At 43.7% G+C, this 22467-nt stretch overlaps 1 protein-coding gene across 1 annotated transcript; it reads right to left on the bottom strand.

Moving 5' to 3' along the window:
• Window positions 1-1899: 1899 nt before the first annotated feature.
• LOC144889286 (uncharacterized) lies at window positions 1900-20537 on the bottom strand. Its single transcript, XM_078769365.1, has 3 exons — window positions 19758-20537; window positions 18354-18458; window positions 1900-3907 (listed from the first exon to the last, which is right to left on the bottom strand). Exons 1-3 carry the CDS (start codon window positions 19939-19941, stop codon window positions 2388-2390), a joined length of 1809 nt encoding a protein of 602 aa, XP_078625491.1. The 5' UTR covers window positions 19942-20537; the 3' UTR covers window positions 1900-2387.
• Between the last annotated feature and the right edge of the window lie 1930 nt (window positions 20538-22467).

The raw sequence follows: 22467 nt of genomic DNA, 5'->3' as shown, positions 1-22467 counted from the left end.
GTAGACCCTCGGCTATTCGTTCCATGCTTTATGTCCGCCACTTTCTTTCTTCTCCGGTTGCCACCACAGGGACTGCTCATTGTTTCGTCAGAGATGATAGCCTCGCCCCCTTCGTTGATCGCCGCGGCATCCCTCGGTGTGTGTGTGTGTATGTATGTATGTCCGTATGTGTGTGTGTATGTATGTCCGTGTGTATTCAAGTATGTGTGTGTGTTGACAAAGTCGCCGGAGGCATTATGTTTTCAGGTTGTCCATCCGGCTGTCCGCCCGTCCGTGATAGGTTTTCGTTGCCGCGATAACTTGAGAACAGCGAAAGGGATCTTAGTCAAACCTGGCACAAGTATGTATAATGAGGTAAAGATGAACAGATTAGATTTCGGGGTCAAGAGGTCAAAGGTCAAAGTCTGTAATATGTCTATATCTTGAAAACGGCTGAAGTGATCCAATTCAAACTTAGTACGTCAGGCATGTATAATGATGATAAACCTATTAGATTTTTGTGAAAAAAGATCAAATCTGTAATGGGTCTATGACATGAGGATGGCTGAAGTGATCCAATTCAAAGTTCGTACAGGTATGTATAATATTGTAAAGATTAAGTGTTTCGATTTTGGGGTCAAAGGTCAAATCTGGAATAGGTCTATAACTTGAGAACAGCTGAAGTGATCTAATTCAAACTTGGTACAGGTTTATATAATGTTGGAAAGATTACCTTATTCGATTTTGGGGTCAAATGTCAAATCTGCAATAGGTCAAAAACTTGAGAACGGCTGAAGTGATCCAATTCAAACTTGGTACAGGTGTGCTTCATGATGTAAAGATTAAATGATTAGAAGTTGGGGTCAAGAGGTCAAAGTCTGTAATAAGGCTATAACACGAGAATGGCTGAATTGATAATTCAAACTTGGTACAGGTATGTATTTTGATGGAAAGATTAACCGATTAGATTTTGGGTTGAAGGGGTCAAAGGTTAAAGGTCAAAGTCTGTAATAGGTCTATAATTTGAGAATGGCAAAAGGGATCTAATTCAAACTGGGTACAGATGTGTGATGATGTAAAGATCAACTGATAAGGTTTTGGGGGGCCCGAGGTCAAAGGCCAACGGTCATCTCAGGTAAAAATGTGCTGACTTGGGCACAGCTGAATGAATTTAAATCAAACATGATACAAGGATTATAATGATGTAATAATGTGGGCGGAGGCATATCAGTCGACGTCATCATGGAGAAGAGTGCCGTTCTAGTTCATAAATTGAAATGAGTATGTGAATCTTTTTGGGAAAAAAGCTTGAATACCATTGTAAAGATATGTGTGCACAAAATAATTCAATTTAAAACGAATTAAATAATGCAACTATCACAGAACAGAACATGGTTCACAAGGGCATTGTGAAGATAGCCCTCAGTGATTCAGGCAGTGTTCTGTTGTTTATACACTGCCCAAACAACTATGCGGCATTCTCTCAAGCAGAGTTTTTACCACAGAGGTTACACAGGTCCTTGCTATTATTTTCAGCTATTTTCTCTCAAAATTGTGAGTTGGACAGGCGACTGGGATGGATTTTTGTGGTCAGTGAGCATGACGGAGGAGCGGAACGTGTTAAAAATTCCGCTGTTTCGGTGTGGGAATGCCCATTTTGTTTTTATGAGCGGGAGAGGGAAGAAGGGACGGAGAGAGAGTAAAGATTGGACAGATTTGGAAGGGAGGATTGTGGAGTTGTGGTGGGGAGGGGGTCGAAGGCTTGAAGTGGGGGAGGGGATTGATGCGTTAGGGCTGGTAGTGAGGACCTGGTGTTGGGGGAAGAAAAAGCAAAAAAGGGACAGAGTTGGAAGGAGGAGGGTAAGTCTTTGTGGGGGGAAGACTTTCAGTGGGGAGGGGGCAGTTGAGAAGTTGTCAGAATTGCATGTGTTAGTTTATTCAGTAAAAACGTCATTGGCCACAGGTGTGTGTGTGTGTGTCAATGTAAGCAGGTGACACAAACATCCTCCAGGTAAGGTGCTCGTGTGTTTTAAAGCAGGATGATTGAATGAAAGACTTTTTGCAAATGGTGTTCGGGTCCCAGTCCTATTCCCGATTCAAAATTTATCTCCCTTCTTATCCATCTTTCCCACCTGCATCTCATTCCTCCCCACACCCATTGTTGGTATGTCGGCCTCAATCTCTAGTCGGCCTCAATCTCTTCCACGAGACTTGGCTACGTATAAAAAGGTAAAATAAAAAGTGTATCATGAGCTCACATGATTTGATGAAGGATTTTACATAAATTTTGCATTTGCATTAACATTCTCTTTGTTGGTAATCTCATTGTTCTCCATTGTGATTTCCACATGTTTTCTCAGGTGGCATGACCGATTGAAAGATTCTTTACAAACTGTGCATTTGTACGGTCATTCTCTGTTGTGAATTCTCATGTGTGATTTAAGGGTGGATGATCGATTAAAAGATTTTCCACAACTTGTGCATTTGTATGGGCGTTCACCATTGTGAATTCTCATGTGTTGTTTAAGGGTGGATGAATGTTTAAAAGATTTTCCACAACTTGTGCATTCGTATGGGCGTTCACCATTGTGAATTATCACGTGCCTTTTAAGGTGGGATGATTGATTAAAAGATTTTCCACAACTTGTGCATTCGTATGGACGTTCATCATTGTGAATTTGCATGTGTGATTTCAGGTGGGATGAACGATTAAAAGATTTTCCACAACTTGTGCATTCGTATGGGCGTTCATCACTGTGAATTATCATGTGTGATTTAAGGCTGGATGATTGATTAAAAGATTTTCCACAAATTGTGCATTTGTATGGGCGTTCACCATTGTGAATTTTCATGTGCCTTATAAGGGTGCATGAATGTTTAAAAGATTTTCCACAACTTGTGCATTTGTATGGGCGTTCATCATTGTGAATTTGCATGTGTGATTTAAGGCTGGATGATCGATTAAAAGATTTTCCACAACTTGTGCATTTGTATGGGCGTTCACCATTGTGAATTTTCATGTGCCTTTTAAGGTGGGATGAATGTTTAAAAGATTTTCTACAACTTGTGCATTTGTATGGGCGTTCACCATTGTGAATTTTCATGTGCCTTATAAGGGTGGATGAATGTTTAAAAGATTTTCCACAACTTGTGCATTTGTGTGGGCGTTCCCCATTGTGAATCATGTGTTTTTTAAGGTTGGATGACAGATTAAAAGATTTTCCACAACTTGTGCATTTGTGTGGGCGTTCCCCATTGTGAATTATCATGTGTTTTTTAAGGTTGGATGACCGATTAAAAGATTTTCCACAACTTGTGCATTTGTGTGGGCGTTCACCATTGTGAATCATCATGTGTTTTTTAAGGTTGGATGACCGATTAAAAGATTTTCCACAACTTGTGCATTTGTGTGGGCGTTCCCCATTGTGAATTATCATGTGCCTTTTAAGATGGGATGAATGTTTGAAAGATTTTCCACAACTTGTGCATTTGTATGGGCGTTCATCATTGTGAATTCTCATGTGTCTTTTAAGGGTGGATGACAGATTAAAAGATTTTCCACAACTCGTGCATTTGTATGGGCGTTCATCATTGTGAATTGTCATGTGTATTTTCAAGCTGTGTGACTGATTAAAAGCTTTTCCACAACTTGTGCATTTGTATGGGCGTTCACCATTGTGAATTTTCATGTGCCTTATAAGGGTGCATGAATGTTTAAAAGATTTTCCACAACTTATGCATTTGTATGGGCATTCATCATTGTCTCCTTTGTGAACCTGGTGAACATTTTTACGTGCAAACAATTCATTTTTCGTTTTGTTGTGTTTGTAAAAAGTCTTGTTTGCTTCAGTTGGCGAGTCCTGTGGGCCTGGGTCTACACTCTTCATAGAAGTAGGTGCAGTCTCCCTTGCAGATTCAATGGATCCACCTGGAAATACAACATCACGTGACATGTAAAAAAAAAACAAAAAAAAAACATGTACAGATACATTCAAAGTACACCGCCCCCACGGCAAATAATTAAATATCCTACAGCGCGGCATTGCCGGGGCGCCTCAGGCTGAATTAATAAGCAACTGAATTAATAAATCAAAAATAGCCTTTGCAGCCAAATCACCTGGTCATTGGCATGTCCAAATATCAGCTTCCTAATTCAAAAGGTGCCCGAGTTAATGGTCAGAAGAGAAAGGAAATTAGATTAATTAAATAAGTACTTAATTAATCGCTAATAATTAAATAACTCTTCAATTAATTGATTAATCAAAAAACAAAAAATGCCGTTTTTGACAAAGTATTTGCTCACTATTGTGCCGAAATTTCAGCTTCCTGGCTCAAAGGATGGCTGAGATATCGTCAGGACAACCAAGAAAACAAGAAAGAAAACAAACAAACAACCAGAGTGAAAACTGAGTACTCGCTTTCAGTGTGCATCACTGCCGAGCCCCTTTCGGTGCCCGGCAATGACGATTTGCAATGCCTGGAGATGGCATAGGAAAGGTGCGTGTACAATTAAAATCAATAAAAGATTATCACAAAATATTTTCTTAATCAATTGGCTAAGAGCATAACGAAACCACTACTGCTTCATCCGAAGATGGATCTTTTAGAAATTTAATTAAATAACTCATTAATATAAAATTAAATAATTAATTGATTAATCAATAATTAATTAATCGATTAATCAATAAATAATTAATCGATTAAATGATTAATCAATAAATCAAAAATATCCTTGATAGCCAGATCACTTGGTCACTGTCATGTCCAAATATTAGCTTCCTAGCTCAAAAGGTGCCTGAGATATTGGCCAAATGAGAAAGAAAATAAATAAATGATTAATAATGAAAATAAATAAATAATAATCATGAAAAAATTAAATTATTAATCAATTCGGTCACAGAACACATAAACCACCACCATTTCATCAGAATCTGTAACTGAAATGTATATATATTTTTTAGTAATTAATCGAATAATTAAATAATTAATCGATTAATTGATAAATCAATAAATCAAAAATATCCTTGATAGCCACATCACTTGGTCACTCATGTCCAAATATTAGCTTCCGAGCTCAAAAGGTGCCTGAGATATTGGCCAAATGAGAAAGAAAATAAATAAATGATTAATAATGGGAATAAACAAATAATAATCGTTAAAAAATTAAATCATTAATCAATTCGGTCATAGAACACATAAACCACCACCATTTCATCATAATGTGTGACTAAAAAAACAAAAAATTTTTTAGTCATTAATCGAATAATTAAATAATTTATCGATGAATTGATTAATTGATTAATTAATAAATCAAAAATAGCCTTTGCAGCCAAATCACCTAGTCATTGGCATGTCCAAATATCAGCTTCCGAACTCAAAAGGTGCCTGAGTTAATGGTCAGAAGAGAAAGGAAATTTGATTAATTAGATAAGTACTTAATTAATCGCTAATAATTAAATAACTCCTCAATTAATTGATTCATCAAAAAACAAAAAATACAGTTTTTGACAAAGGATTTGCTCACTATTGTGCCAAAATAGGAGCTTCCTAGCTCAAAGGATGGCTGAGATATCGCCCGGACAAACAAACAAACAAACAAGAAAGGAAGAAAGCAAGAAAACAAACAACCAGAGTGAAAACTGAGTACTCCCTTTCAGTGTGCGTCACTGCCGAGCTCCCTTTGGTGCCCGGCAATGACGATTTGCAATGCCTGGAGATGGCATAGGAAAGGTGCGGTTTACAAAAATCTGATATTGCTCAATACTCGTGATATAATTCTGACAAACGTACACAAACATGTACATATTGTTACGTTTGTGGGGGAAGGGGATATAATACCATAGTGGAAATAGGATTGCATAGTCATAGTATGGACCATGTACGGGTCGGAGACATCTCAATGTATCAAGGAGGGAAAACTGAGATTAAGATCGTTTACGTGTCAACACACGGGAGGGAGGCGTTGTGTTGACTCAGTTGGATATAAGATTAGTTCTCTCCCAGTATGTGATTACCCTCGGTGGTTTTTCCTTTTGTTTTTACAATTATAAGATGCCGGCCATATAAACGCACATATTTAACCAATAACAACAACAACAATCGCCGACAGTGTCCAGACATTACGATCGACAAGTAAACCCCGCCCCACCAACCGACTAAGGAACAAGGCCACACCCCCAGAGTGGGACGAGGTGCGTGGAAACTATCGTAACCGGCAGACCACAACCCAAGCTTCGTCATTCGATAATCTCGCAGTTCACTCTCAAATATCCTGTGCCAAGGATCGTGGTCCAATCCCATGAGAATGTGTGTTGGTGTGCATGTGTGTATGTGTGTCGCAACCAATGACAACCTGTCTTATTGTTTTGCAGCACGTTGGAGTTCAGTTAGCCTTGTGGTTAAGCGTTTGGATGTTTGGCCCACATAATTGGCTTCACAATCTTCACATTGTATATTGTAGATGACATTCTTTCTGTCACATTTGTTCACGTGGTCTTTTGGCTTTGACAGCTGTGCTCGTAAAGAAACACATCCTTCACAATATGAATCCTGAGCTGCAAATCTTTCGACATGTACGTATGTATTATGTATATATGGACATATGTGCAGGGTGTTTCAAAAGGATTGATACAACTTTGACTTCCTGCCATTTCTTTGTTTTTTTTGACCGATACCGTTTTCCTTTTCGGGGTTTGGTGGTATTATTGTGGTATTTGTTCCCTGGGATTTTTAGCTCCGTAACTCAACGATGCCATTGACAGTGGAGCAGAAGACAAAAGTGATGGCTCTGTGGCACCAGACGAAATCATATGTAGACACCCGTTCTGCCTGCCGGTTCTGCTGGGAATACGACCTCAGAACACGTGATGGACCCACAAATTGTACCATTCAACGTATAGTGAAACATTTTGAGCACAAAGGTACAGTGCACAACCAGAGCAAGGGCAACAGTGGCCTCGCTTAAAATACATAATCTGTTCGCATTAATATACTCTTGTTGTATTTGTATTCGTTTCTTAGATCCTGCTTGATTCAAGTTTAATAAAGCCTGATATTGACCAAAAAGGATTTTCCATCATTCATTCGACGTGGATCCGAACACTGTGAATGCCGGTGAAGAGCAGACTCGCTGGATTTGTGTCTTCAGACGATACCTTAGGGCTTATGAGTCCAATGAAGTTACGGAGGCAGACAAGCTCGACGTGCTCATTAACCCTGTGTCAACGTCAGTCTATCGATATTTCCCCCATTGCGCAAGCCATACCAACGCTTGCGAGGCTCGAAAGACTTTGTACGTCAAGCCTCGTGGAACGATCTACGCTCGCCATTTACTCCCCCCCCCCGCCCCCCACCGACAAGAACCGGGAGAGACTTTAGAGCAATTTGTGCAAGCTTTGAGACACCTGAGTGGAGATTGCAACTTTAAGATTGGTACGTTGCAGGAACTTCAAGATGATTTCATGCGTGATGCTTTTCTCACTGGTCTGCAATCGCCTCATATACGACAACGGCTATTGTAGAATGACTTGGTGAATCTTCATGATGCGCATGAACAAGCTCGTACCTTGCAACTCGCTCAGACGCGTACGGGCGATCTTACAGACCTGTGAATGCTTCGACGTCAGAGGGTCGACGAGCGGAGATGCAGACACTCACTCAATCTCAGGATACTCCGATCAACAGTCTCCGCCACATGACCCCCACTCCAGAAATCGGAAGGAATGGTCGATGGTGAGCCATCGTCGGCAGAGGAGTCAACTCCCAAGTTAATGATGACCAGATCAGCTCCGACCAAATGTTATTTCTGCGGATATCGGAGACATCTGCATATCCAGTGTCCAGCATGCAATGCCATATGTAATAATTGTGGCAAGAAAGGACATTATGCCAAGGTGTGTCGAGCTGTCAAAACGGTCGGACCCATTTCTGCTGGTATGCAATTGGAAGCCATTACCCTCTCCGCTATTTCGCCTTGCAGTCTCGCTAAAGCGGTGGTCAAGATCACGGTGAATGGGGAGGTCGCCGATGCGCTGATCGACACGGGGAGTTCGGACAGCTTCGTGAATGCTGTGTTGGTGAAGCGCCATGCTTGGCCGATCCTCCCCACAGGAAAAAGTGTGTATGGCATCATCGTTACATCAAGAGATAAGGCGATATTGTGTTGTGGAACGAGGAACGAATGAGACGGAGTACCAGAACATGAAAACGATGGTTCTGAGAGACTTATGTGCTGATCTACACTTGGATCATGATTTTTTGCGAAGGCATGCTGATTTAAATGTGCATTTTGGGGGTACTAACCCTACCTTCTCAGTCCGTAGTATGGCAGAGGTAGTAGTCGATCCACCATCGCCGTTTGCCAACTTAACTGAGGATTGTAAACCGATCGCTGTGAAGTCAAGATGACTTACCCAGGAGCATGCGAAGTTTGTTGCGATGGAGACCAGGAAACTTCTCACTGAAGGTATCATTGAACTGAGCAAATCGCCATGGCGGGCCCAGGTATTGGTGACGACCAGTGCTAATCACATGAAACGGATGGTGATAAACTATTCCCAAAGTATTAATCGTTTTACGCAACGAGACGCGTACCCATTGCCACGTATGGACGAGATGGCAGAAGTGGCTAAATATCAAGTATTCAGTGCATTGGATTTGCGCAGTGCCTGTCATCAAATTTCGATCCGAGAGTCTGATAAGCTGTACACGGCATTTGAGTCTGGTCAGCGACTATCAGTTTCATCGTATGTCCTTAAAGGTAACAAACGGAGTCGTGTGCTACCAACGAGCCATCAATGAGATAGCATCTCAAGAGAATCTCAGACACCTTTGTTTACGTGGATAAGGTCACAGTATGTGGACGAACACAGAACGAGCACAACAATAGCTTGAAACGATTCATGGAAGTAGCTCGCAAGTACAAACTCACTCAATGCTGACAAATGCACGTTCTCTGCTAAAACTATAAATCTCTTGGGATATACCATTTCAGACGGCTCGATTCGCCCTGACATGTCCTGTTGGCAACTGATTTTTAATTTTTTTTTGGATACATAATCGAGGCTCGTGAAAGAGCTAACATTTATCACACAAACAAATCAAACAGACAAACAAACAAAGTACAGACTTGGCATTTAATATGGAATATTTTTTTTTCTTGACTTGGGTTTACTTTCTTAACACAGTATATCAATCTGGTGAGTTTCTTTTACACTTTGGTGATTTCTTTGTTAAAAGAACCATGTCACTGATTGTCTGTCGCAGCAAGAAGTCAACAACAGGATTATATCACAGGTGGCATGGCAAAATGTACGGACAGGTGCATTTGATGATTGGCCTCACAGTCGGGTATACAAGGGTTGTTGCGTTCTGTATTAATGGAAAACAACTGCTGCACGTCTCCAAAAGTTATTGCCGCTTCCTCTGGAGATGGTCCGTCAACTCGACAATGCTGTTTGTCATTGAGTGGTGGCTTTACGAAATTACGGCATGAAACAGCGTGCTATTGCTCGACAGTATGGCATCACTCAAGGTCAGGTATCAAAGATCCTGAAACGAAATGCTCAGCGGGGTGTCCCTACTCCAATACTGAGGCCAGGACGTCCCCGCAGAACCACAAGGAGGGATGATCGCCAGCTGCACCGGTTAGTCCGCAATGGCTGTACCAAGTCAGCTAATCGGCTTAGGGCTGAGTGGCAGCAACTGACAAATGTGCCTGTATCCAGAAGGCTAGTCAACCAACGACTGGTTCAAGCAGGCTATCGTGCCAGGCGTCCCCTGAGAAAGCCACGCCTGACCAGACAACACGGCCAGCGCCGATTGCAGTGGGCCAGAGAGCACCGTCAATGGCAGCCAGGACACTGGAATCACGTGATCTTCAGTGACGAGTCTAGATTTCTGGTCTATCGTCAAGATGGCCGCGTCCGAGTGCACAGACAAGTGCATGAAGCCTACAACAAAGATTGTATAGTGCCAAAAGTTCAAGCTGGAGGTGGTGGGGTGACCGTTTGGGCTGCTTTTCATGCAGGGGGCAAAGCTGACCTGGTTGTTCTTTTTTCTTTTTTCTTTTTTTTTTTATACAAGATCGAGGCTCGTGAAAGAGCGAACATTAATCACACAGAAAGACAAACCGACACATAAAACATACAACATCGGGAGCGGTAGACAAGATGGGGAGAGAGGGGGAAGGACACAAACACAACATTTGAGAGCAGGGACCGAGAGACATGGAGACATGGAGAGATCTGAGAGAGGGCGAGGGCTTTGGGGGGGGGGGGGGCATGGGAAGGGGGCGGTGGGAGAGGTATAAAACATATGGACACTGCCAGGACTTCCAGGAAAGAAGTTGGAATTTCAAACAAGGTGGATCTGGGGTGAATTAGCGGGGGTAGAAAAGATCAAGGTTTTGGATGGGGGAAGATAAGAGATGGTGGTGAACAGCTGTTTTAAAGACCTGGAGGGAGGAGTGGGATTGAAGGGAGTGAGGGAGTTTGTTCCAGAGGCGGGAGAAAAGAGGAATGAAAGAGTGAAGGTGAGCAGAGAGCCGAGATGTCGGCAGTTTAACCATCAGAGGGTTGCTGGCAGATCTTGTGCGACCTGTAGGAATATTTGGGGGACAGAGCACAGAGAGAGCTGGGGGTGCAAGGCCGGAGAGGAGTCGGTAGAAGACAGAAAGACCACCTACCTGCCTGCGGTGAGTGAGTGAAAGGCCCTCAGAGATAGCTTCATCGCGGGAGATTCCAATAATTCTGAAAGCTTTGGTTTCAACAGCGTGAAGCCGAGCTAGGTGTGAGGCAGGAGCACCGGCCCATAGGGGAGAACAGTATTCCATTGAGCTGCGGATGAAAGCCTTGTATGTGGTGAGGAGCTCAGGTGTGCCGAGGAAGGACTTCGCACGACGGAGGATGCCGACTGGCTTTGGAGGCCAGCTTGGAAATGTGGTTTTCCCAAGAAAGATCATGGCAGATAGTGAGACCCAAAAGCTTGAGCGACAGAACTTCTTGGAGAGGATTGTTGAGAAAGTAGATGGGAGGGTTGTCCAGTCGATCTTTTCGGAGAGACATAGTAAGAGTGTGAGATTTGTCAGGATTGAAAGACATGTTCCACTTGTTTGACCATTCTGTGATTTTCTCCAAGTCTTCAGAGAGTGAGGAGGCTGCAGACTGCCGATCTGAGGGAAGAGGCACGGAGCGGCAGAGAGTGGAGTCATCAGCAAAGAGATAGAGAGGATTTTCAAGAGAGTCAGAGAGATCATTGATGAAGACCAGAAAAAGCACGGGGCCCAGAACACTGCCTTGGGTAACTCCAGCCTGAACAGGAGGAGGAGATGAGAGAAACCCATTCAGGGCCACACGTTGACGACGACTAGAGAGGAAGTCCGCCAGCCATGCGTGGAGATTTCCATGGATACCAAAGGAGGAGAGTTTGGTGAGCAGAGCGGGGTGCCAGACCGTGTCGAAGGCACGTGATATGTCGAGGGAGACAGCTCTAATTTCCTGTTTGGCATTGAGGACCTCCATCCATTGTTGAGACAGCAGAAGCAGCATGTCCAGAGTAGAGTGACCTGGTCTGAAACCAAATTGATGATCAGAGATCAAGCCATTGGAGAAGAGGAAAGATTTCATATCCGAAGCAATGATGGATTCCATGACTTTGCTGATAATTGGGAGAAGGCTGATTGGTCTGCAGTTGCTAGGATCTGTTTTTGCACCTTTTTTGTGCAAAGCGGTGATGTTGGCTGATTTCCAAGCAGATGGCAGTTGACCTTGAGCAAAAGAGAGGGTGAAGAGAACAGAGAGAGGGTGAGATAGAGCAGCAGAGCAGGATTTTAGGACCCGTGGGCTGATGCCGTCGGGTCCAGTTGCAGAATCAGAGTCGAGGGTTGACAGAACTTTTCCACCTTGTCAGGAGGAAAGGACACGGAGTCCAGGAGCAGCAGGGTACGACTGGGTATGGTGGGTACAGAGAGGGATGGGTTTGGGGCACAAGATTTAGAGGCAAACACAGAGTTGAGGCATTCAGCTTTTTCACGTGCGGAGTCAGCTGTGTAGCCGTTTGAGGTAAGGGAGGGGATGGAGGGGGAACAAACACCAGAAACGGATTTGACCAGACGCCACCAGGATTTGGAAGAGGGAGACAGATAAGAGAGTTCGGTCTTGAGAACGGAGAGATATTGTTTCCTGGCTCTCCTGAGGGTGGACACACACTTGTTTCGGGCTTTGTGAAAGGAAATGAGATTTCCTTCCGTTGGATTTGCTTTCCAGGAGACGAAGGCAAGTTGTTTCTGGGCAACAGCCTCACCACAAGATTCCGTGTACCATGGACGGGAGGAAGGGTATGACAACTGAAGACGAGATGGGATAAATCTGTGCATGAGAGAGAGCAATTTACTTTGGAAGAATTCCCAGGATGAGTTGATGTCAGAGGTGGTAGAGATGGGAGACCAGTCCAGATGATTGATGGCTGCTTGAAGACCATGCCAGTTGGCCTGAGTGAAATGCCAGACTCGTCGACGCTGAGCAGGCTCCCTGAGGATGGTCAGAGAGATGTCCACTTTAACAAGGACATGATCAGATGATCCGATTGGAGCAGAAGAAGAGCAGCAGACATTTTCAGGGAAGTTAGTCATAACCAAGTCCAGAAGAGAAGATGTTCCGTTGACTGAGATCCGGGTCGGGAAATTGACAGATTGTGTCAGTCCCAGTGAGTCGCAGAAGTCTTTGCTGAGGAGCCATGGCTGGTGAGAGAGGTACCCACGTCCCACACCCAGCCAACTGGCATGATGACAGTTGAAATCACCACATATGAGGAAGAGAGAGTTGGGATGAGTAGATAGAAGTTGGTCCATATTATCAGACAGCGAGATGGAAATGGAGTCATCACTGTTTGGTGGACGGTACAACACACACATGAACAAGAGGTGGGAGCGAAGGGGAAGCCGTAGCCAGAGGTATTCCTGGGGGTGAGGTGGAGAGAGTGCAGTGCAGGGCGAGTGAGGAAGAGAGTTTTTGATAAAGATAGCAACCCCGCCTCCAGGACGAGGCTCAGGTCTATCATACCGGAGGAGGGAGTAGCCCGGGAGAGATACTAAGGAATCAGAGACATCATAAAGGAGGAAAGTTTCTGTTAAGCAGATCACGTCTGGTTTGACAGAAGCAACCTGTATGGAGAGATCAGTTAAGTTTGAACGAAGGCCCCGGATGTTTGAGGTCCATACCATTAATGAAGATGAAGGGGGAGCATCAGATACAGAACAGGGGGAAGGAGGGATAGGGTAAGATGTGGAAGAGGTGGAAGAGGTAGGGAGAGCTGTTGAAGGTGTGTCAGAGATTTCAGAATAGCTCGGAGAAAGGGAAGGATGGGGCGGACAAAAGGTTTGATGGTGATTGGGTGAGGCACAATGAGGTGTTATTTGAGGAGGGGGAAGAGCGAGGCAGAAGGTTGGGGGAGATGGAGGTGAGAGTTGGAAGGGGGAAGAAGCGGGGAGGACGCTTTGAGGAGGGGGAGTGAGAGGGGGGAAATTGAGAAGCAATGAGGGTGGGGAGATTTGAAGGGGAGGGGTGAGGGGGGAGTTTGGGAGGGAAGGGACAAGGGGAGGGATTTGAAAGTAAAGGGATGGGATATGGGGGAGATTTGGAGGGGAGGGGTGAGGCAGGAGTCTAGGAGGGGAGGGGCGAGGGGGCGTCTTGGCGGGGAGGGGTGAGGGGGTAGTTTAGGAGGGAGGGGGCAAGGGGGGAGATTTGAAAGGGATGGGTGATGGGGAAGATTTGGAGGGGAGGGGTGATGGGGAAGATTTGGAGGGGAGGGGTTATGGGGAAGATTTGGAGGGGAGGGGTGAGATTGGATTTTAGAAAGTGTACGATTTATGGGAAACGAACATTTATTGCAAAATGAGTTTCTTGTGACCTTCGAGTTAAAAATACGTTTAAGGACGCTGGATGGAGGATGGAGTGCAGGAGAGTTTAGGGAATGTAGAAAAAAGGCACTATAGGAGATGGATATTTTTTTGGGGATGAATTGATTTGGTGAGCAAGTCGAAAGCAGCCTTTTAAAGAAGAAGAAGAAAAAGGTGTTATAAAATATGACGGAATACATAACTTGAGGGGAAAGTGTAAACATTGAAGGTTAATAACTGTGAAAATTATCTGGGGAAATGGGGGAGAAACACGTGGTCGAAGAACGAACGAACGAATAAGAATGAATAAACGAATGAGAACAGAGAAGGAAATGTTTTTTTTTTTTTTTTTTTGAGTTGAGATTTACACAAGAAAGTAGGCTATGGGTGAAAAGACTGGGAATACAGAGAACGAAAGTTATTGGATCACAAACGACGGACCGCTGAGAGAAAAACAAAGCCTCAAGGTTGTAGAGTGTACACTGTACAAGGCCTCAAGACACGACACGAAATCTGAATGGAAAGCTGAACCAGTTCAAGTACAGGGCCATTCTGGAAGAAACATTGCTTCCATTTGCTCGTGCAGCCTTTCGAGGAAACTTTGTCTTCCAAGATGACAATGCACGGCCTCATCGTGTTCGCATGATCCAACACTTTCTTGCTGACCGTGGTGTAGAGCATATGGAGTGGCCTGCCATGTCCCCGGATATGAATCCGATAGAGAACTTGTGGGCAGAATTAACGCGTCAAATCGACCACTTGGACCAGCAGCCGACCTCTGTGCATGAATTGCAGCAGGCTATTGTCACTGCATGGCAAGCGATTCCTGTCCAAACCTTGGCAAATCTCGTGAACAGCATGCCTCAACGTGTACGTGCTCTCTTGAATGCTCGTGGGGGTTACACGAAGAACTGAACTGTAATTTTACTGTCCGTAATCCCAGTCGTAATTTAACTTTTGTTTAAATTTTTTTTGCCTAATGTGCAAAATAAAGAATACTTCTGGAAAACGTACAGAAGTTTAACACAGTACTGTCCATGAATTGAGTTCGATATCAGTTAACATCACTTTCAAGGATCAATTTATTTGTTTCGAAATGTCAAATGTGGTTTTTGTTTCTTTTAAAGGTCACATTAACAAAATCTAGAATAATTTCAACATAATTCCAATGAACTTTTGGTTCTAAGACATCTTGAAAAGTAAGTTCACCCCCACAAAAAAAATTCCATATTAAATGCCAAGTCTGTATATAAAAAGGGGAGCGGTAGACAAGATGGGGAGAGAAGGGGAAGCACATAAACACAATATTTGAGAGCAGGGACATCAGGAATGTGTGGGAAGGAGAGGGCTTGGGGGGAGGTGGCGTGGGAAGGGGGGGGGGGGGGGGGTTGGGAGAAGTATAAACACAAGGACACCAAGGACTTCCAGGAAAGAAGTTGGTATTTCAAAAAAGTGGATTTGGGGTGAAATTGGCTGGGGTAGAAAAGATCACGGTTTTGGATGGGGGAAGATAAGAGATGGTGGTGAACAGCTGTTTTAAAGACCTGGAGGGAGGAGTGGGATTGAAGAGAGTGAGGGAGTTTGTTCCAGAGGCGGGAGAAAAGAGGCATGAAGGAGTGAAGTTGAGCAGAGAGTCTTGATTTTGGCAGTTTAACCAGAAGAGGGTTGCAGGCAGATCTTGTGCGACCTGTGGGAATATTTGGGGGACAGAGCACAGAGAGAGCTGGGGGTGCAAGGCCAGGGAGGAGTCGGTAGAAGACAGAAAGACCACCTACCTGCCTGCGGTGAGTGAGTGAAAGGCCCTCAGGGATAGCTTCATCGCGGGAGATTCCAATAATTCTGAAAGCTTTGGTTTCAACAGCGTGAAGCCGAGCTAGGTGTGAGGCAGGAGCACCGGCCCATAGGGGAGAACAGTATTCCATTGAGCTGCGGATGAAAGCCTTGTATGTGGTGAGGAGCTCAGGTGTGCCGAGGAAGGACTTCGCACGACGGAGGATGCCCAGTCGGCGACTGGCTTTGGAGGCCAGCTTTGAAATGTGGTTTTCCCAAGAAAGATCATGGCAGATAGTGAGACCCAAAAGCTTCAGCGACAGAACTTCTTGGAGAGGATTGTTGAGAAAGTAGATGGGAGGGTTGTCCAGTCGATCTTTTCGGAGAGACATAGTAAGAGTGTGAGATTTGTCAGGATTGAAAGACATGTTCCACTTGTTTGACCAGTCTGTGATTTTGTCCAAGTCTTCAGAGAGTGAGGAGGCTGCAGACTGCCGATCTGAGGGAAGAGGAATGGAGATGGAAGATGGATGGAATTGGATGGAATGGAGATGGATGGAATTAAAGGAAGATGGAAAAGATATATGGAAATGCTGTTGAATACAGAGAATGAATGGGATGGCAACATAGAGAGTAACCCAGTTTTAGGACCGGCAGAGAAGATAACCGAGAAGGAAGTTGAGGAAGCGATAAAAGCAATGAAGAGTGGAAAAGCGGGAGGGCCGACAGGAGTTGTGGGAGATATGTTGAAGGCAGCAGGAAGTTGGGGTGTGAAGAGAATGACAGAGATCTGTAATTTGGTGGTGAAAGAAGGCCGCATTCCAGTGGTTTGGGAACTGAGTACCCTCGTCCCTCTATACAAGGGGAAAGGTGACCCTCTGGAGTGTGGCTCGTACCGAGCGATAAAGTTATTGGAGCATGGAATGAAGGTATTGGAAAGGGTGTTGGAGAGGAGGATAAGGAAGAAAGTGAAGATCGACGAAATGCAGTTTGGATTTATGCCAGGAAGAGGAACGACAGATGCGCTTTTCATTGTGAGGCAGTTGCAGGAGAAGTACATGGATAAGAGGAAGAAGTTGTTTTTTGGGTTTATTGATCTGGAGAAAGCATTCGATAGGGTTCCACGCAAAGTATTGACATGGGCATTGAGGAAGTTAGGAGTGGAGGAATGGTTGATCAGAGTAGTGATGGCAATGTACAAAAGAGCACGCACAGCTGTAAGGACGAAGGACGGGAACAGTGGTGAGTTTGAGGTGAAGGTGGGAGTGCATCAGGGGTCGGTACTAAGTCCACTACTATTTGTAGCTGTGATGGAGGTGCTGGCTCAGACCGTAAAGGAGGGTTTACCGTGGGAGTTGTTGTATGCAGATGATCTGGTGTTGATTGCGGAAAGTATGGATGGACTGAAGGAAAATATGAACAAGTGGAAGGAATGTATGGAGACAAAAGGTCTGAAGGTGAATATCGGAAAGACAAAGGTGATGGCAAGTGGTAAAGCATGTGGTGAGGTGGAAACAACTGGGAAGTGGCCGTGTGCTGTGTGTAGGAAGGGTGTCGGAGTGAACTCCATTCAATGTACAATGTGTGCTGAGTGGGTTCATCAAAAATGTAGTGGTCTGAGAGGGTCATTAACCAGTGTGGCAGCTACATTCAAATGTAAGGTGTGCACAGAGGGAGCTGCAGATGGAGGAAATGTTGAGTTGGATCTTGGAGACGGCGTGAAGCTGGAAGGTGTGAAAACATTTTGCTACCTCGGAGACATGCTGAATGGAGAAGGTGGATCAGACTCGGCAACGGTTGCTCGAGTGAGATGTGCATGGAAGAAGTTTCGGGAACTGAGTGGCGTGCTGATGAGGAGGAGAGTGTCGCTGAAGCTGAAGGGAAAGGTGTATGCTGCATGTGTGAGAAGTGTTATGATTTATGGGAGCGAGACATGGGTAATGAACGTAGAGCAGCAACGAAGGCTGGAAAGGGTGGAAATGCGAATGGTTCGATGGATGTGCGGAGTATCGTTGAGAGAGAGGAAGACAAATGATGAATTGCGAAAGATGATGGGAATATTGCCTGTGATTGATGCTGTGAAGAGGAACAGGTTGAGATGGTTTGGTCATGTATTGAGGAAGGATGAAAGTGACTGGCTGAGAAGAGTGATGGAAGTTAATGTAGAAGGAAGTAGAGGACGGGGAAGACCGAGAAAGACTTGGCTAAAGATGGTGGAAGAAGAAATGCGGGCAAGGGGGTTAACAAGGAGAGATGCAGAAAATAGGGCAAAATGGAGAAGATTGTCATGGGGACCGCAAGGCTAACCCCCGCTCTAGCAGGGAACATGGCCTTAAAATGCATGTTGTTGTTGTATTGTATTGATAACGATGACGTCATTGGTGCCGTAATTATGACATCATAATTCGATAGGGGCAACAATCAGTCTGATCAGTTTGAAATTTATTGAGCATGATATATGCAACAATTATATTAGAGAATATAAATTTATGATGTCATTGCTCATGTGGTCTGGCAGCCATATTGGATCAAAGAAAAAAACAAAACAGAACAATTGCCTCACAACAAGTTGACTGCGCAGGGTAAGTATTTCATGAATACCATCTAGTTTCTTAAAGCAATTAAATAATAACGTCGTGTATTTTTTTCTTTCACACCAGAGTTCATCATCAAACTGTTCAAATCAAAATGTATGGACATTGACAGAAACCTTCATGGGAATGGTTCTTGAGGAAAGGAGCTTCGGCACCAATGGGTTCGGGTCGGTCCAGGTGAACATCAATGTCGTGCTCAGTTTTCACTTCCACAAATAATGCTGAAAAAAGTAAGATTTATTAAATGCAGGCAGTCTCGTGTCACATGCATGGCTGTTTTCACACTCTTAAAATAGATAAAAATATATTGCATTAAAATCAATAGAAATCATCTAAAAAATTTTTTTTTACGTTAAATCTTTCTTGAACAGAAAATAAAACATTTATGATATCAAAGCATTACATTCTGTATAAACTGCCTCGATGTTGAGATGCTTCCAACCTGACCACATCTTCAGTGGAATTTCACCACCACCCAACATCACAACCAACAAAACAGAGAAGGCGAGAAAAATGGAGAAAAGGGAAAATGGAGAAGGTTTTCTCCACTAAACTGCGTTTATTCTCAAATTACAAACAATTGTGATCCAACATGTGACTGGTTGATTTTTATTTTTTTTGTCTCGAAAGAATCCTCATGGAAAACAAAATGGCAGAGTGTGGCAGGTTAACATATTGACAAATGCAGAGAATGGAATGAATAGGCCAAAGCCATGACATATGAACATATGATAAGGAGAGTGTCAATATCATAGGAAACATATGATAAGGAGAGATAAAGAGAGTGAACATATGACAAGAGAAAGGATCAAAAGAGTGAGAAAGTGGAGCAAAGCTCAGGAGTGGCTTGGAAAAATCACGTGTTGATGACGAATTGTATTGAAGGACTGGACTGGCAAGATACCTCAGAGTTATGCACACACGTCTTTGAGATACCTTGTCTGAGTTCAAATCTCGACATGTATAATAAACTGCCATCCATTATCACATGCATTGAATTCATCAATGTTTGCACCATCCCACAGTCTTCAACAAAGCTGTTCATCACAATCTCAGATCACCCTCCATCCAACCATGATCTTTTTCACCTCAAAGTGACCCCATTGCAGAGCATTCCCTTTTTCCAGGTCATTGTGATCTCCCCCAACCTCTCACCTATTTTCACCTCTTCCTCTTTCACATCTTTTCTCTTTCACATCTTTTCTCTTCCTCTTTCACCTCACTCCATCTCACCTCACCTATTTTGGTTTGTTTGTTGATTGGTTTCATCATCCGCACTTTGCCCTTGCTCTTCTTCCTGTGTTTCCTTCAACTTCTGTGCCACTTATTCACCCCCATGTGTCCTTCTCTCCCCTCCCCTTCATCTCACGCTCACTTATACTCTGCTGCTGTTTCCTCTTTCCATTTTATTCCCTTCCATTCTGCTCTCAATCTTTCACGAGCCTCCATCAAGTATACAAAAAATAGCGCACTAAACAAACGCATATCTCATCAGAAGTGATGTCAATCACACGACTCACCATTCGGCTGCTCGCTTTGCTCCTCCTCCAGACCAAAGGAGTTCACATCCTCGATTTTTATCTGCAGAATCACGGGAAATCCTTCCGGCTCCTCAACCTTCATTCCACACACGAGCACAGTCTGCTGTTCCGATCCCGGCTGCACATGACAGGAATCCTTCTCACAGCCAACTTGAGCGTACATGGTGGGTGAACCTTCAGAGAGGAGGGAAACATACCACTCTTCCTGATGTTTACGCCACTCTGAGTATCTTGATCTGACAAAGTGCCAATATGTGAAGTACCTCTGTACTTGAGGCCTTATCTTTTCTTTAAATCAGTTACAGTAATTTAAACTTTCACCACACACGAGCGCACACCCTTTGACTCGCCATGAAACGAAACTGCATGTCTTAAGATAATACTGCAATTGTATTACACTGGAGTGACTCGGTGCACTCTGCGCTCCTCACCACACGTCATTTCCGAGGGGTAGACATCTTTGACCATTTTGGTGTCTTTTGGGTCTACATGGTGTTTTGGATCCAATGGGCCTTTAAGGGTATTTTGGGTCTTTGAGGTGTTTTGGGTATTCAGGGTGTTTTGGGGGTCTGAAGGGTCTTGGGGGCATTAAAGGGTCGTCAAAGGTCTGAGGGGTCTCAGCAGTCTAAACGCAATTAAGAGGGTTAATTAAGAGGGTGGTAATTTTTTTTGAAGAAGAAGAAGACCTTTCCGTCGCATATAAACATAGCGACATACATAAACACATATGTTTGCTCTATTATAATAAGATGTTGATGTGAATGCCGATTTGGCCACATATAAAACATTCAAAAGTTTAGATATTTATGTTAAATCTGGGCCTGTTCAGCAATTTTAGGATGAAGACATTCAATGGTGAGAAGGCCTTACACACGAGCACAGGGCATGTGTATGAAGGAGTATTTGGGCTCGGATGTAATCCATGCCACAGGTATGCTGATATGCAGACAGTTTCCCCACATCAATAACTTTCAGGTCATAAATAAGAAATCACTTTTAATAAAATCAGATGGAACAACAACATTCCTCTGGAACACATCCATGGGAATTCAGTTCATGTTCATCACTCTGGCAAGTAGAACTGAATCACCTGTATTAAAGATTTAAAAGAAGAGCGATTTCTATCATTAGATAGTTTGAACACTGCAGGAAAGTGAAGTTTCTTTGGAAATTCAATGAGCATATTTGCACAGGAAAGGGCAAGAAGAATCGAAGAATCTCCAAATCCCAAAATTCAAAATGTGAGGGGGAAAAGGTTGCCAGCCGGTACTTTCGGAGAGAGGGAGAGAGAGGGAGAGAGAGGGGGAGATAGAGAGGGAGATAGAGAGGGGGAGAGAGAGGGGGAGAGAGAGGGGGAGAGAGAGGGGGAGAGAGAGGGGGAGAGAGAGAGGGAGGGAGAGAGAGAGGGAGAGACTTTGACTTTTGAGTCTTTTTATTATAAAAATATAAAAAAGTAACAATATACGTGTTTTACAATCAAATCAATACTGCCAACAAAAAGAAGAACCACCAAATGATCATCAAATAAGAAACATAATCAGTATCTCATAACAGTATTTTCAATTCGTTTTCTTCAACTCCACAAAAACCACCGACACACCAAGTATCAATAAAGTTTTGAAGATTTCCGGTCACGTTGGAAAAGGTAAACTCAAGTTTCAATCTTGCTGAGACCAATGCATTAAAAGACAACATGATATTGCAGTGCTCTGTCGGTTTGCCAGATAGTTTATCTTTTCTTGTTAAATAAACAGCAAGTTTCGCAGTTGCTATTAGGAAACTAAACAGTTTAGATACAGGATCTTGTTTAGGGGCAAAACAAAAGATGAAATTTCTCAAAGAAAAAGTAATATGCATTTTGTGTGCAATATAATTCAACCAATGAAACAAAGGAAATAATCGTACACAGTCTATGAATGCATGAAACAAATCTTCATTGACTGCACAGAAGGGACAACAAACAGATACAGGAGAAAAATGTCTAATAAACATGTTGGAGGGAACAATCCAGTGGGCCAAACGCCACTGGAGATCACCTGTTCTTTTGGATGTGGGCTCACTGTACATGGCTTCCCAGATAGGTTCGGAGGGGGGTCCTCCGGGTAACAATCCTTTCCATCGGGTAACTCCATTTAGCGACGGGTTCCCATTTAACAGCTTGAGGCACATCTTGTAGATGCCCTTGCTGTCCATTGTCTGGAAAAGCTTTGACCCATCGCTAACAGGGGGCAAATCGTTTTGAATGGGTTCAACAATTAATTTAGGCACTGTCGGCTCATTTGGATCTTCTTCTGTACCTCGAGTCCAAGTTAGGCCAAGTTGCCGTCCCAACTGAATCATTTTCCTCAAAATTTTTGCAATCATCCTATGGGACCAAATCCCTGTCAGGTCGGCGATTTCACTTACGGATTTCCAACCATACCCTGAGTCATGTCGGAGATGCCGCACCTTCACAATACCAGCTGCTATAAAGTGTTGGCAAAAATCTCGACTCTTTGGAATGTCGGGAAAGAGAGGGTTATAGAACAAAGGCTCGTGTGCCAGCATTTTCGTTACATATGTGTCCGCCTGACGACTCACAGAAAGGCTCTGCCAGGCATTTAAGAGGCTTTGGTAAAAAGCAGGGAGAACCGATATGTCGACATGCTGGAGGTTCATTTGAAAGAGTTCAAACCCGTACCCGAGCCTA

This window comes from Myxine glutinosa, unplaced genomic scaffold (assembly GCF_964187855.1).
Source record: "Myxine glutinosa unplaced genomic scaffold, kmMyxGlut1.1 SCAFFOLD_2258, whole genome shotgun sequence".
In the NCBI taxonomy this organism is placed as follows: Eukaryota; Metazoa; Chordata; class Myxini; order Myxiniformes; family Myxinidae; genus Myxine; species Myxine glutinosa.
The sequence above is the reverse complement of the archived record's forward strand: the minus strand, read 5'-3'. Positions and strand labels throughout refer to the sequence as shown.